Genomic DNA, 17534 nt, shown 5'->3' on the forward strand with positions numbered 1-17534 from the left:
CTTAAGTTAGCATACATTGATTTTAATTGATTGATTGATTGAGACATTTATTAGTAGATTGCACAGTACAGTACATATTCCGTACAATAGACCACTAAATAGTAACACCCGAACAAGTTTTTCAACTTGTTTAAGTTGGGGTCCACGTTAATCAATTCATGGTAAAACATGTTAAATGTTTTGTGTTACATAAATTTTTTTCCCCCGTGCACTTTATTTGATCAACATGTTGTTTAGTAAAGAATTGTTTTGTATTTCTTTTACTTACTTTTTAGTAAGCTTGACACAAACATCCTCCGAGATGGACATAATGTGCACACCTGGTGTAAAGTATAGCGAAAAGGTGTTTATTATCGTTAACAACTGGTAAACAAATAATACTCAAAGATGAAGAGAAGATGTCAAACATCAAGAAGCAAGTAAATACCAGAGCAACTTTATTTAGAAAGTCCAACCATAGATGCAAACAAAGTACTTTACACGTCAAATATAGAAAAAATATTCATCACCTTTATTTTGAAAGTTATTTGGTCATCCCAGACAACCAAGGAAGTTTGAACAAAGCCGGAGAAGACGAGTCTTCTTCCTGATCGGCCAGCTGGCGGAAGATGCTTCCTGCTTTCAAACGGCCATTTTCTGCCTTTGAAGTCTAATGACAAAACACAGAAACTTTCTCAGAAAACTTTTTAACAGAAAACATTTGAAACCTTCTCAAAAAATAAAAAATCTTTTTAACTTTCTTATAAAAGAACATTTCTCGAAAAAAACATTTGAAACTTTCTCAAAAAACAAAGAAATATTCTCAAAAAAATGTGCCAAAAACTCAAACTTTAAAAAACACAAAACAAAGACACTTTATCAAAAAACAAACTTTCTAAAAAATAAAAAAAAAATACAGAAAAAAAACGTTGTTAAAAAACTAAACTTTTTAACAGAAAAAAATTTAAACATTCTTAGAAAATATAATTTCTCCCCCCCAAAAAAATAAATAAAAACTTTCTCCAAAAACATTTGAAACTTTCCCAAAAAACAAATAAACTTCCTAAAAAAACATTTTTGGCTTTCTAAAAACACAAAAAAATTTTCTTAAAAAACATTTGTGAAAAACTGAAACTAAAAAAAACCTAATAAACTTTCTCGACAAACAAAAACTTTAACAGAAAACATTTGAAACTTTGAAAAACAAAACAAAGAAATATACGTTGTACAAAATATTTAGTACTTTTTACACACTATTTGTTACATATGCACATTATGAATTACTTTACACACACTATGTAGTACTTTATACACACTATTTAGTATTTTGTACATACTATTTAGTATTTTGTTCACACTATTTAGTATTTATTTTTTCGTAGACGAGGTGTAAATGCACTAGTTTATAAAAACTGCAAACAATATTTAATTAACATGCCGTTACCTGCATATGAAGTATTATTATTAAGTATTGGCGGTATTGTTGTTATAAACGCCAACGTAAAGGAACTATTATTTTGACATCACCTATATCCTTACTGGTATTTACCACACTATATACTTACAGTGTGTACATAAAACCTTGATGCACTTTATAGGCGGAATAGAGTGACTTGCATTGCTCCATTGGTAGCTGACTCTTGCTGGCGTTTATTTACGATTTAGAATGCATAAAAAGTGGAACACTACTTGTCCCACATAAAGGATGGTGAATGGAAACACAAATAAAAAACAAAGCATTTCCCCTTTCAGATATTTTAATTATTTACCAGCTGGTGAGAATTGGAACTTTTGGTGGCAATCTTGGATTTATGCAGACCGGACATGCTGAGAGGCAACAAACCAAACCTGCAGACAACAAAAGGAGTTATTATTTATTCATTCCCTCCAACTGATCAACCCTGATTGAATCACATCCCAAATGTGTGTGGTTGATGAGCTTTTTGCGTGCTTGTGGGTTACTATGTCTTTTTAAGGCCATTCAGAAATGCAATTGTCTGTAGTTTCTTGCTTATTTATTTAGATTATACATCTTATTTTACTTTTTGGGAAAAAAAACACAATTAGGTGTCTGAAAATAAATAAATACATATTTAAACAAATAAAAATCCAATTTATTTCAAGTCCCCTGAATAATAATGTGTACACAGCACACAGTCTGGAGCCGCTCCACCACCTCAATTACGGGAAATAATCTACATTTCTTAGCATCTTAAGTATCACCATCAAGTATTGTTATCAATGGAGGACGACACATAACATGTTACACACCCAGAGCAAGTGGGAACGGGCATGCTAATCGCTAAGCTCACATGAAAAGGGAAGAATGAAGTGCCAGGTAAAGTTAGAGAAGTGCGATACAGCAGAAAGTAAGCGGATATCGAAGTAAAATGACAAAGTATATTAATGAAAGAGTTATAAAGAGGATAATAAAAGTGTTGCTGTGTCAGCATTGTCACAATTAGTACAACACACGTCAGAGGACGGTCCATTCAATCACTGTTGGTGTCGATACCATCAATAGTATCAGTATATGGTCGATACCAAAGTGATTACATTGATATTTTTTACTTGACCACATCTGTTTTTTTGTATTTTTGGTCATGTTTACACTCTCAGGAAAGAATTGGCTGGACACAGGATGACTTTCAAAGAGTGGTAGATAGTAGTTGTTGTGTACTACTGACTCTATGTGTACTAACACACATATTGTGTTGTCATGGCAACACTGTCAATAGCACTGACTTAAAAAGGACAGTTCATACGTGTGGTTGGTATTGGACGATGTCACTCGACAGTATCGGCAGATCAAACCTTCCCAGGTGGATAAATGCAACAGCCCCCATGTGTAGACCGAGGGAAAGAGAAGCTGAGACCTGATGGGACTGCTGGAGAGAGGAAGGATGTTGTGAGGCTCCTGCGAGGTCGCGCTGCTGCTCCGCCATCCGAACGGTTTCTCCAAAACTGTCAGCAGCCCAAACAGCACCTGCGAGAACCAAAGCACTTAGTGTGGTGTTCCTACAGCGGCTCGATTACTTCTCTTCCATGTACATCTGCTGTGATACATCTAGTGTGTGAAATCATGTGCGATACAAGCAATCATGCCACGTGTTTGTGGGTGATATCATGTGTGATACAAGCAGTCCTGCAGCGTGTTTACTTGTTTGAAATCATGTGCGATACAAGCAGTCCTGCAGCGTGTTTACTTGTGTGTGATATCATGTGCGATACAAGCAGTCCTGCAGCGTGTTTACTTGTTTGAAATCATGTGCGATACAAGAAGTCATGCAGCGTGTTTACTTTTGTGTGATATCATGTGTGATACAGTCATGCCACGTGTTTACTTGTATAATCAAGTGTGACACAAACAGTCCCACAGCGTGTCTACTTGTGTGTGATATCATGTGCGATACAAGCAGCCCTGCAGCTTGTTTACTTGTGTGATGTCATGTGTGATACAAGCAAACTTGCAGCATGTTTACTTGTGTGTGATATCATTTGCGATACAAGCAGTCATGCCATGTGTTTACTTGTGTGTGATACAAGCAGTCCTGCAGCGTGTTTGCTTGTGTTTGTGATATCATATGCAATACAAGCAGTCAGGCCAGATCTTTTTTTGTAATGTAATGTGTGAAACAAGCAGCCCTGCAGCGTGTTTACTTTTGTGTGCTATCATGTGTGATACGTGCAGTCCTGCCGCGTGTTTACTAGTGTGTGATATAATGTGCGATACAAGCAGTCCTGCAGCATGTTTATTTGTATGTGTTACATCATGTACGATAAAAGCATCCCTGCAGCGTATTTACATGTGCGTGATGTCATATGCGATAACAAGCAGTTATGCAGTGTTTACTTGTTTATGATATCATGTACGATACAAGAAGCCCTGCATCGTGTTTACTTGTGTGGGATATCATGTGCGATACAAGCAGTCCTGCAGCATGTTTACTTGTATGTGATACAATGTGTGATACAAGCAGTCATGCCACATGTTTACTTGTGTGTGATATCATGTGCGATACAAGCAGTCATGCCATGTGTTTACTTGTGTGAGATATCATGTGTGACACAAGCAGTCCTGCAGCATGTTTTTACTTGTGAGTGATATCATGTGTGATACAAGCAGTCCTGCCGCGTGTTTACTTGTGCATGATATCATGTGCGATACAAGCAGTCCTGCAGAGTGTTAACTTGTGTGATATCATGTGCGATACAAGCAGTCCACAATTGGTATCGTATGAGGAAGTGCAAAAGTTGTATCAGGAAAGCCAAATAAAAAGTAAAGTCGACCTTAAACATGAGCAAAATTATTTTGCAATAATTTGCAATGAACCAAAAACACATATATATATATATATATATATATATATATATATATATATATATATATATATATATATATATTGTTTTTTTTTTTTTACAAATTGTTTTTCATTGTTTTAACAAACGATTTGAAGAGAAACCGTACGGATGTCCTCTGGCACAGACGATGGAGGTTTGCATTGAGGGGAGTTGTGAAGACGTCCAGGTCAAAGGGATCGATGTGGCTCTCCAGCCAATCACAGACCGCCTGCATTCTGAAAACACAACATCTTGTGATATTATCACCAAAATACAGTCAGACCAATCGTCAAATGTACAAAATACAGTCAGACTACACGAAATACAGTCAGACTGTACAGAATAGTCATACTGTATAAAATAGAGTCAGATGTTACAAAATATAGTCGGACTAATACAGACAGACGTTGCAAAATACAATCTGACTATTAGTTTGACTGTATTTTGTAAAAAAAAAAATACAGTCAGACTAGTACAGTCGGACTGTACAAAATACAATCAGACTAATAAGTCAGACTTTATAAACACAGTCAGACTAATAGAGTCACACTGTACAAAATACAGTCAAATGAATAGTCAGACTGCACAAAATACAGTCACACGACAAAAAATACAGTCAGACTGTACTAAATACAGTCAGACTGTACTAAATACAGCCATACTGTACAACACAAAATACAGTTGGTCTAATAAGTCAGACTATACAAAATACAGTCAGACTGTACAAAATACACCTGGTCTAATACAGTCAGACTGCACAAAATACAGTCAAACTGTACAAAATACAATCAGACTACACAACATACAGTTGGTCTAATACAGTCAGACTGTACAAAATACAGTCAAACTGTACAAAATACAGTCAGACTACACAACATACAGTCGGACTAATAGTCAGTCTGTAAAAATACAGTCAGACTTCAAAATACAGTCAGATTATACAAAACACAGTCAGACTGTACAAAATACATTCAGACTAACACAGTCAGACTGTACAAAATACAATCAAGCTACACAAAATACAGTAGGTCTAATAAAGTCAGACTGTACAAAATACAATCAAACTAATACAGCCAAACTGTACAAAATACAGTCACGTTGTATGAAATACAATTAGACTACACAAAATACAGTTAGTCTAATACAGTCAAACTGCATAAAATACAGTTGGTCTAATACAGTCAGAGTGCATAAAATACAGTTAAACTAATACGTCAGACTGTACAAATACAGTCAGACTACACAACATACAGTTGGTCTAATACAGTCAGACTGCACAAAATACAGTCAAACTAATACAGCCAAACTGTACAAAATACAGTCACACTGTACAAAATACAGTCACATTTTACGAAATACAATCAGACTACACAAAATACCGTTAAGTCTAGTACAGTCAGACTGCATAAAATACAGTCAGACTGTACAAAATACAATCAGACTACACAACATACAGTTGGTCTAATACAGTCAGACTGTATAAAATTTATTTGGTCAGACTGTACAAAATACAGTCAAACTGTAGAAAATACGGTCAGACTACACAACATACAGTCGGACTTAAAGTCAGTCTGTACAAAATACAGTCAGATTATACAAAACACAGTCAGACCGTACAAAATACAGTCAAACCGTACAAAATACATTCAGACTAATACAGTCAGACTGTACAAAATACAGTCAGACTGCACAAAATACAGTTGGTCTGATACAGTCACACTGTACAAAATACAGTTGATCTAAAACACTCAGGCTGTACAAAATACAGTCAAACTGCACAAAATACAGTCAGACTAAAAAATACAGTCAGATTATACAAAATAGATCCAGACGATTACAGTCAGACTCTAAAAAATACAGTCAGACAAGGGCTGGGCGATTATACTCTAGCCGAGTCATACCAAAGACTATAAAAATGGGACCCATTACCTCCATGCTTGGCACTCAGCATCAAGGATTGGAATTGGGGGCTGAATCACAAAAAATTATTCCCAGGCGCGGTCATCGCTGCTGCTCACTGCTCCCCTCACCTCCCAGGGGGTGATCAAGGGTGATGGGTCAAATACAGAGAATAATTTCACCACACCTAGTGTGTGTTTGACAATCATTGGTACTTTAACTTAATTTGATCGTGATTTCCATTCATTTGAGTTGGATCATGGTGATCAGCTGCATATATTTCCTCCATTAAACTTGGTGGAACTGTTAGAAGTTAGTGCAGTACTAAACAGCAGGGAAGTGACGATGCTCGGTATAATCCTGCACAGAACAATCCGCCTTTATTGACCGTGATCCTGTGTGTGTGTGTACGTTTGTGTACATTTGTGTGTGTATATGTCAGTGTGAGTGCGCTACTTCGCATAAGTGAGTCTCCTCATGACAATGAATGTTCAATCAGCGTTCTTCCCCTTACACAGCTGGAAGTGCAGCCCAGAAGAAGAAAATAAGTTAATATGATTTACACTATCATAGACGCTTAAAAGGGACAGCGTCTTTACTTTCACTATCTGCTGCAAAACACCAGTAATCCTGCCCTGAATGCAGACTTTCAGGCACTCACAGCAGTCCCTATTAATCCAGACTGGGAGAATCAACACACACTAATTTGATCAGAAAAGTAATTTTTACATCTAAATATTTCTAATTGTGTGTCATGTTACAGTGGCCAAAATATTAAACATACTTGTTAACATACATGATTTTAATGAATACATGGGCCTACAACGCTAGTGTATTTTAATGGTGGTCATTATGGTGGTACTTGGTGAAAAAGTTTGAGAACCACTGATATAAAGCATCACCTTGGGTCTTGTGGTGATCTTTTGGCAGACAAGGTGGCGTTAAGATACCAGAGGTCAAACATCATTTGTAGCGCTCGGTTCTGGGTCATTGGAAAGATACCTTCCTGAAGAGACATAAAACATCATGGCTACTACGCATTTTAAATATGTGATATCATGTGCGATACAAGCAGTCCTGCAGAGTGTTTACTTGTGTGTGATATCATGTGCGATATAAGAAGTCCTGCAGCGTGTTTACTTGTACGATACAATGTGTGATACAAGCAATCCTGCAGCGTGTTTACTTGTGTGTGATATAATGTGCGATACAAGCAGTCCTGCAGCGTGTTTACTTGTGTGTGATATCATGTGCGATACAAGCGGTCCTGCAGCGTGTTTATTTGTCTGCGATACAATGTGTGATACAAGTAGTCCTGCAGCGTATTTGTGAGTGTTATCATGTGCGATACGAGCAGTTCTGCAGCGTGTTTACTTGTGTGTGAAATGATCTTTTCAGTATATGCTCATTTTGTGCGTGCATGTGACTGTGTGTGTGTGTGTGTTTTACCCCGGGGGTCTGCTGTGTGAGTCGGTGGTATTCTTGCAAGACCTGGTCCAGGCATGCCTGCAAAAGTTCGTGCAGGGTGGCTCGTGGCAGAGTGTGGCCCCCAATCCTGTTCACCTCTGCACACAGCCGGAACAGGAGGGACTGGACAAACCAAGATGGCTGCAAACGGCATGTCATGTGATCACGTAAACCTTCTTTGCACCTTTTCATCGCGCAGTATTTTAGTGATGTGCGATACCAATGATTTTCTTTCCGATCCGATACCAAGTACAATTCAGGCTGACATCGGTGATACCGGTCCGATACCGATACTTAGTGTAAATGTACCAAATGTCTCTAAGATACTTATCTAAAAAACAACAGTAAAAATGTGAGAAAAATGAGCAACAAATTGAATGAAATGAGAAAATGCTGAATTATTTAAACTAATAATATTAATGTACAATGTTCTTGTTTTTAAATATATATAATGTCTGTGTTTAGCACTTTTTTATAATAAAAAAATATCAAAATGACCCACAGTAACTGACTATTCAGTATGCGGCCCTTGGTGGAAAACATTTAGACACCCCTGATCTGAAATATTAGAAGTTCTCTGAATATACATATGATATATCTAAAATATAAACAACAATGAGTTAGTTAATCAAAAAAATACTACTTACTTACAAAATAAATTGAAAAAATGTAACGGTTACTGTTAAATTTGTACATGAACATTCATATTTTTGTACAGGCAGAATTTGACACATTAGGTTATGCACTTACACAATCATACTATTATTATTGTTATTTTTATTCTATTCTTAAATGGGGAAAAAACAGCAGGAAAAAAGTAAGAAAAAGAGCAAAAAAAAATCTGTATTTAATGAGAAAAAGCAGAAATGTTCTAACTCAGGGGTGTTCATACTATGGCCCACGGGCCAATTCAGCATTCTGAGCGGGCAGGTTATTAACATATATCATTTAAATATCTGGCAGTTTGACAGATGATTATTTGCCACCATATTGTGGACGACTCCAACCAGTGATCACCAAATGTACTTTCCAGGACCTACATACACAGCGTTCACTTATATGACTCAATCCAAACAACCTTCCTGAGTCATGGCACATAAAAAACACACATGGTCACACATTACACCTGTTACCCAAACTTAGTGCATACTATAAAAAAACAGCCAACCACCATAAAAGAAAATCTAAATTACACCTATTTAAATCCATTGCAAGGCACGTGTTTGGCACATTTTAGCTGCTTGATATTTCTGATTGATTACAAAACTTTAAGGAGGTCTTTGCAAAGGTAACCAAGGTAGGAGTCGAAGTTTCACATACTCTGGATAATCATTTTCTAGCACTGGGCTAAAAAAATTGACTGACTGCAATATATATATGTATGTATAGATGTATGGATATGTATAATAGAAATATATGTATGTAACTGTATAGACATACATACACATATATATATATATATATATATATATATATATATATACATATACACATACACACAGACATACATACATATATATAGTTACTTTGCATGCAGTGAGCTTTTGGCCCCCAAACATATAGTTTTAGCCCAATGTGGCCCCCCAGTCAAAATGTTAGGACACCCCTGTTCTAACTAATAACTAATAATATTATATACTTAGTCACCTACAATACAAAGCTGACACAATATCTGTTTTAACTGCAACCCTGAACTAAAGTATCGATACTTTGATCAAATCAATATTACAGCATAAAGATCTGGTATTGGTATTGATCCGCATATCACTACAGTAAGTCCACTGTGAGAACTAAACTGCTCACCTGGACGGGAACACGGATTTTGGACGTGATGCTGCTCCCGGACTGAGCCTCTTCTTGGATCTCCAGGTCCTCCCAGCTAGTGGCAGTCGTCAGGACCGCGCCCGCAGAGTCGGCATGGAGGCCCGCGCCAAAGCAGTCCAGCAGAGTCTGAACCAGGAGAGACAATAAATCAACTCCATATCGTGTAAAGCGGGTGTGGACTCATAGACACTCTAAGACATGGAGCAGTAGGGACAGGTACTAAATTCAGCATTTTTAATACTGAATGCAATAGGTGCTAATTCACATACAATCTTTTCCACTACAGACGGCCCAGGGGCCCACTTGAATGTTGATTTTAATCACACTGAAGGATCATGTCTAACCTATACTTAACAGTTGAACAGGATGTCAAAAGATATAAAAGCATGTGGTAATCACAAATATTATTATCAAGGTTTAGGTCAGACTGATTACAAAATAAATACTGATCAAAAATACTGCAAAAAGGAAAAAAAATATGCACTGCTAAGATAAATACATTCTAACTAAATTAATAATCATTTTAATAATTGTTTCTCAAATAAACTCTCCAAAAATATTTAAGTGCAAACGAAAATACAGCTTCAGCACTTAAGTCTTAATTTTTGCGCTTAACAAATTTTTCGATGTATTCTGTTTGTTATTGTCATGACTGCCACAAGTGGCGGGGAAAAGTGTACTACAACGGAGTACCGCTGCCACAAATAGGTGATATTAGTGGGCCGCCCTCAAGGGGGCGCTTGTAGCCCAATAATGGGTTAAGAAACACTATGCTATGCCATATACACGCTACTGATTACCATTAGCCATTTTCACAGCAATTTCACTGAGATGCACGTTACAATCAAACAGCTTGTGTGTAATAAGTACAATACTTACAGTATTAGCACTTAATGGTGAAGACTACTTCCTGATTACTACTTGCAAATGTCACTTAGGAGTAGATTTGGACCGATACATTTTTTTCAGGACCGATACCGATTGTTACCTATCGTAAACACCCCTTGCTGAAAAGAGCCTTCACAAATAACTGGACTATGCCTATTTTGTGTGTGTGTGTGCGTGTAGTTGTTTTAAAGTTAATTTCGAGCAACATTTACAAAAGGGGCTGACCTTTGAGAGGGCAGAGCTCCAGATGCGGTAGCCCTCCAAGCTGCACTGCACAAGCTCCTCCTTAAGCTCCGCCCACTTGGCCTGAGCAGCGTTGACCTCTGCAGCCACCTTACTTTTACCCAACTTTTTGCTCTGTCTGCTCGCCGCTTTGGCCGCGGCCTCGCCCGCTCGCTGGCGGCCCACAATGCATTGCTTCAGGCTGGGACACAGCTCGGCCACGGACTGACACAGCCGGGCCATGAAGAGAACCGAACTCGGGCAGGCGTAGCCGGAAGGCGCCGCGGACAGTTCAGTGCGGATGGCGGACAGGATGCGGCGGATGCAGGTGTGGCAGCCATCTTGTAAAGCCTCCTCCACTGCCAGAGAGTCTGTGAAGCGGTTGAAGGAGGAAGGCAGCGTGTTCTCCTTCTGTTCAGTAGATGGAGCCACAACTGATATGGAATTAAATAAAGAGCATTGGTCAGTGCCCACCACTCTCTATATTAGACATAGACAAACTTTATTGATCCACTAGGGAAATTGTTCTATGCATATACGTATGTGTGTGTGTACATTGATATATATATGAACATTTACACAGATATATACACACATTTATATACATATGTACGCATATATATACACACACATACATATATATGTATGTGTGTGTACATAAATATATATACACATACATATATAAACACATACATATATAGATAGATACACAAAAACATATATGTATAGATATATACATATGTAAAAGTCATGACTTTTCGATGTCGATACCGATTATTACCGATGTATGTATGTATTTATGCATATATGTGTGTATTTAGCTATATATATATATATATATATATATATATATATATATATATATATATATATATATATATATATATATATATATATATATATATGACGTTAAACTACATCCAGGCATGAGATGGGAGGTTGTGTGTGGGGTTAGTGAGTCCCAACTAACGTCTATAAAATGCACACAAAGAACCGTTTGCACCTTGTCTTGTAACTGGTGGGCGGTCAGCGCCATAAAGATGAGCGGGTCTCCCTGGGTAAATGGGGCCCAGACAACCAACAGGACAGACTAAGTTCAACAGCCCAGTAAGGCAATTAGTCTAGGAGAAAGGTCTCTGATATAAAATACCCCTTCCAACCCGCACCAAGCCAGCGTGGAAGGTGTAGGCTAATAACCAGCATGAAAAGAACGCCACTAGAGATCGTTCACTATGGCAGAAATATGCTGAGGCTTTGTCCGGCAGTGGACTGACAACGGCTGATGAAGATATATATATATATATATATATATATATATATATATATATATATATATATATATATATATATATATATATATATATACATATATATATATATATATATATATATATACATATATATATATATATACATATATACATATATATATATATATATACATATATATATATATATATATATATATACATATATATATATATATATATATATATACATACATAAATATATATATATATACATATATATATATACATACATACATATATATATATATATATATACATACATATATATATATATATACATACATATATATATATATATATATATGTATGTATATATATATATATATATATATATATATACATATATATATATACATATATATATATATATGTATATATAGAGAATACCTTGCAAAAAGGGAGTACACACCTCAAGTATCTTCCACCCTATTATATGTTTGTTTTGTATTTATGATACATTATTAATAATGTATCTTCTATATTCAACAATTATTTTTTTATGATACATGTTTTATTAATTACTTCATTATAACACTTATATAAGACTTTTAATGTCATTTTGATAGTAGGCTAATATAGACACATCATGTTTTGTCCTCATTCTAACCCTTATATAAGACTTTTAAAGTAATTTTGATAGTACAATAATATAGCTAATATAGACACTTACAGTACATCATGTGTTGTCTTCAATATAACACTTACATAAGACTTTTAAAGTCATTTTGATAGTAGGCGAAGATAGACACTTCATCATAACACTTATTTAAGGCTTTTAATTTTTTGCTCCAGACAGATTTATTTTTTACTTTCCTCATTTTGAGTTGCCGACCCCTGTACTAGACAAGAAAAAACAGAAAGCCATACTTTACCTGTGTTTTGGGAGGGAAGGTAATGCTGGAGGTCATCCAGTCTTTCTTTCAGTTTGCCGTCTAAAGATGAGCAGAAGTTTTGAACACAGGGCGTCAGGGCCTGGGTCTTCATGGCCAGACCACTTCTCTGCTGCTGCCCCCGCTGGCTCACACTGACCCAACCCGCGTCGCTCAGCAGGTCCCCCGCAGATTCCGACCACAAATAGGAGGCCACGTCTGCTTCGTACTGAGCCGAAATGTTTGAACCCGAACAAGAAGCAGTGGTCTGCTCCTCCAGATCCCTCACAGCTGAGGTGAGGAGCTGGACAGAACTCACGGAGATGGCCTCAGTTTCCTCCTTGGTTATAGCCTTGTGGATCAGTGAGACGAGACCCCAGACTGAGGAACACTCATATGTGGTCTGCTACGTGTTGAGGAGGATGCCCTCACCTGTAGGCGTTGGAGGAAGAGCTGCTGCAGGAAGTCATCCCAGACAGCCAAAGGGCGCTCCAGCAGCCGCTGGCAGACTGTGCTCCAGTGACGCTGGATGGAGTCCGTGGACAGGAGGTCCCACACGGCGTCCCTGATGGCTGCTAGTCCCTTCAGGCTCTTCACGTAAACCAGGAGGCTACTGACCCCGTGGCAGATGTCCTCCTTGCATCTGAAGGCAGGAGATATCAATATTGATAATGAATGAGATTTATAAAGTGTATCTAGAACAGAGAAGCCATCAATTATGAGCGGACATTATTCAGAATTCCCTCTTACATCACTACTGAAAGCATTTCAGTAGTGCTTGTGAGAGTATTTCAGTAGTTGTGACTGAGAGGGTTTCTATACAGTGTGTGAGAGCGTTTCAGTGGTGTGTGTGAGAGCGTTTCAATACTTGTGTGTGAGAGTGTTTGAGTAGTGTGTGAGAGTGTTTCAGTACTTGTGAGTGAGAGTGTTTCACTACTTGTGTTTGAGAGCGTTTTAGTAGTGTATGTGAGAGTGTTTCAGTATACTTGGGAGTGAGAGGGTTTCTGTAGTGTGTCTGAGAGCGTTTCAGTCGTGTGTGGGACCCCTAAACCTAACCCAAACCCTAACCCTAACCCACAAACACCTGGAAACAATATGTGTCAATAAAGTACTTGATATTTTCTCACTAAATGTAATAGATTTTTTTCATTTTGACAGAAAAAATATACGTACTGCTTGAAATTGCATACCTTTTCAACTTTAATAGTATCCAACAATGCAACAAATATTACAGTATACTATCATACTTTCCAAACATGTTTTTGTCTAAATAAAAATACTTAACTTTACAGCAAACTATCCGTCAAATTAATACAAATGAGAATACATTTTACGGTGTTCTTTACAGCATAATACTGTAAATTGAAAAAAACGACTACTGTTTTTAGCATTAAAATTCTGTTGACTGAGCTGCCAGTTTTTCACTGTAAAATCTACGGTTGTTGTTTTTAACGGTGTATTACTGTAAAGGGAAAGACGGTACTTTTATTTTTACGGTACAAAAACTGGCAGCTATGTTGCCAGAATAAAAAAGGAACTTTTACCGTTTTTCCATGAACAATATCCGTTCATCCATCCATTTCCTACCGCTTGTCCCTCTCGGGGTAATGTTGTAAAAACCAATGCAAATTTAACAGTACAATTCTGGCAACTAAGCTGTAAGCTTTTTCTGTAAAAAACAAAAAAAAATATTTTTTATATTTTAAATTTCTCTCTCACTTTAGCTTCAGACTTCTTCTGTTTGTTTGATATTGTCATTACTGCCACATGTGGTGGGGAAGTGTGTTACAACTGAGTCCTGCTGCAGCCCATACGGCCCACAGCTTAGAAACAAATCATTTTTGGCGGGCCAATAATGGTTGAAATATTGTATAGACCCTAACCATAGCCTTTTGGTTAAGAACCCCTCCTCGATTGAAAAAAACTATAATAACCAACCAGTCTTTTGAACCGCTCTTTGAAAGGAACGGCTCACACACAGACTCATGCAATGTGCTTTTATTGTTTGTTTTTGAAAATAAATCAAACTTTTCGAACTGCTGTCCTCTGAACTACAAACCCCGTTTCCATATGAGTTGGGAAATTGTGTTAGATGTAAAAATAAACGGAATACAATGATTCACAAATCATTTTCAACCCTTATTCAGTTGAATGCACTACAAAGACAAGATATTTGATGTCAAACTCATAAACTTTATTTTTTTTTTGCAAATAATAATGAACTTAGAATTTCAGGGCTGCAACACGTGCCAAAGTAGTTGGGAAAGGGCTTGTTCACCACTGTGTTACATCACCTTTTCTTTTAACAACACTCAAAAAGCGTTTGGGAACTGAAGAAACTAATTGTTGAAGCTTTGAAAGTAGAATTCTTTCCCATTCTTGTTTTATGTAGAGCTTCAGTCGATCAACAGTCCGGGGTCTCCGCTGTCGTATTTTACGCTTCATAATGCGCCACACATTTTCGATGGGAGACAGGTCTGGACTGCAGGTGGGCCAGGAAAGTACCTGCACTCTTTTTTTACGAAGCCACGCTGTTGTAACACGTGCTGAATGTGGCTTGGCATTGCCTTGCTGAAATAAGCAGGGGCGTCCATGAAAAACACGGCGCTTAGATGGCAGCATATGTTGTTCCAAAACCTGTATGTACCTTTCAGCATTAATGGTGCCTTCGCAGATGTGTAAGTTACCCATGCTTTGGGCACTAATGCACCCCCATACCATCACAGATGCTGGCTTTTGAATTGTGCGTCGATAACAGTCTGGAAGACAAGATGTCGAATATTTCCATAAACAATTTGAAATGTGGACTCGTCAGACCACAGAACACTTTTCCACTCTGTATCAGTCCATCTTAGATGATCTAGGGCCCAGAGAAGCCGGCGGCGTTTCTAGATGTTGTTGATAAATGGCTTTCGCTTTGCATAGTAGAGCTTTACCTTGCACTTACAGATGTAGCGACAAACTGTATTTAGTAAAAGTGGTTTTCTGAAGTGTTCCTGAGCCCATGTGGTGATATCCTTAAGAGATTGATGTCCGTTTTTGATACAGTCTGAGGGATGGAAAGTCACGGTCATTCAATGTTGGTTTCCGGCCATGCGTCTTACGTGGAGTGATTTCTCCAGATTCTCTGAATCTTTTGATGATATTATGGACCGTAGATGTTAAAATCCCTAAATTTCTTGCAATTGCACTTTGAGAAACGTTGTTCTTAAACTGTTTGACTATTTGCTCACGCAGTTGTGGAAAAAGGGGTGTACCTCGCCCCATCCTTTATTGTAAAAGACTGAGCATTTTTTGGGAAGCTGTTTTTATACCCAATCATGGCACCCACCTGTTCCAAATTAGCCTGCACACCTGTGGGATGTTCCAAATAAGTGTTTGATGAGCATTCCTCAACTATATCAGAATTTATTGCCACCTTTCCCAACTTCTTTGTCATGTGTTGCTGGCATCAAATTCTAAAGTTAATGATTATTTGCAAATAAAAAACGTTTATCAGTTTGAACATCAAATATGTTGTCTTTGTAGCATATTCAACTGAATATTGGTTGAAAATGATTTGCAAATCATTGTATTCCGTTTATATTTACATCTAACACAATTTCCCAACTCATATGTAAACAGGGATTGTATTTGCTGACTCAGCATATGTTTGTGGTTGAAGCTTACGTATGGATCCACTGCTGCAAGGTGTCCCGCAGCTGCTCCCTCTGGATTGGCTGTGCCAGCGTACGAAGCGTGGGCTGGAAGTCTGTGACGGAGCGAGGAAGATACCTGAACCAGCTGCCCGTGCTGGTGTGTTCCTCCAGCACACCTGTGCCTTTACCTGCGGAGAGACCTACTTTTATCGAGGAAGAAGCCAGTAGCTGGGTGCTCGTTTGAAGGACGCCAGCATCATAACTAGGGTTGTAACCTTATGACAATGTCATGTCACAGTTATTGTCAGTTAAATATATCACGACAGTTGTCATTATTATCACGGTATTGTTGAATGTGCTGAAAAAGTACTTATACACACTTATAACCAAGTTTGATTCAAAATAAATACAATAAATAAATAATATAATGTAGTAACAGACACCTTCATAACAATATGTGATATGTACAATATACACACTGCAAGTATGTATAATGTAGTTGTCACGGTATGGGCTCCAACCAGCTTTTCCCCGGCAGCAGGGTCTGCCAGCACCTCCGTTGGCAGCGTGCCAAGACACGCCTCTGTTCGCGTTGGCCATGTCACACCCACATGCCGGCAAGGCTCTGGGCGATCAGCAATCTGCACACCTGGAACTGATGAGGGCGAGCGGTGTAAGGACCAGTGTACCCTAGGATCCTCGCGGGAACTTAGTTCTCTATTGTGTACCGTAAGCCTCGGACAGCCTACCTCATTACTCAACCCTCGCCTGGACCACAGACTGCCCTCCTGCTTTATCCCTCCTCTTGCTCTACTCAACACTTGGTAACACAAACTTCAGCTAACCATACACATAGCCACACACACACACTCTTGGGTTTTGTCACACACACCATTCTATAGTTTCAGTTAGTAATGTTTATTATTATTATATATACACACACACACATATATATATATATATATAGAAATAATAGGACTTTACTGCTCCCTGATATATGTATATATATATATATATATACATATATATATATATATAAATAATAGGACTTTACTGCTCCCTGGTGTCTGTGTCGTCAACTCCTTCTCAGTACAAAG

At 37.7% G+C, this 17534-nt stretch overlaps 1 protein-coding gene and 1 long non-coding RNA gene across 4 annotated transcripts in view; both read right to left on the minus strand.

Moving 5' to 3' along the window:
• Window positions 1–420: 420 nt before the first annotated feature.
• Window positions 421–17534, minus strand: part of cog1 (component of oligomeric golgi complex 1) — a 39346-nt gene continuing 22232 nt past the window's right edge. For all 3 annotated transcript variants that reach the window (XM_061905904.1, XM_061905905.1, XM_061905906.1), the window contains 11 exons: window positions 16469–16625; window positions 13232–13442; window positions 12803–13151; window positions 10624–11054; window positions 9490–9636; window positions 7669–7827; window positions 7122–7225; window positions 4448–4556; window positions 2856–2965; window positions 1749–1827; window positions 421–649 (listed from right to left, as the gene is read on the minus strand). In XM_061905904.1, the coding sequence (XP_061761888.1) occupies window positions 524–649; window positions 1749–1827; window positions 2856–2965; window positions 4448–4556; window positions 7122–7225; window positions 7669–7827; window positions 9490–9636; window positions 10624–11054; window positions 12803–13151; window positions 13232–13442; window positions 16469–16625 (1982 nt within the window). In that variant the 3' untranslated portion in view covers window positions 421–523. The remainder of the gene's footprint in view (window positions 650–1748; window positions 1828–2855; window positions 2966–4447; window positions 4557–7121; window positions 7226–7668; window positions 7828–9489; window positions 9637–10623; window positions 11055–12802; window positions 13152–13231; window positions 13443–16468; window positions 16626–17534) is intronic.
• LOC133556206 (uncharacterized) lies at window positions 14972–16462 on the minus strand. Its single transcript, XR_009807474.1, has 2 exons — window positions 15447–16462; window positions 14972–15370 (listed from the first exon to the last, which is right to left on the minus strand). It is a non-coding gene; the product is annotated as an uncharacterized LOC133556206 (long non-coding RNA).

Source organism: Nerophis ophidion, linkage group LG07, assembly GCF_033978795.1.
Source record: "Nerophis ophidion isolate RoL-2023_Sa linkage group LG07, RoL_Noph_v1.0, whole genome shotgun sequence".
In the NCBI taxonomy this organism is placed as follows: domain Eukaryota; kingdom Metazoa; phylum Chordata; class Actinopteri; order Syngnathiformes; family Syngnathidae; genus Nerophis; species Nerophis ophidion.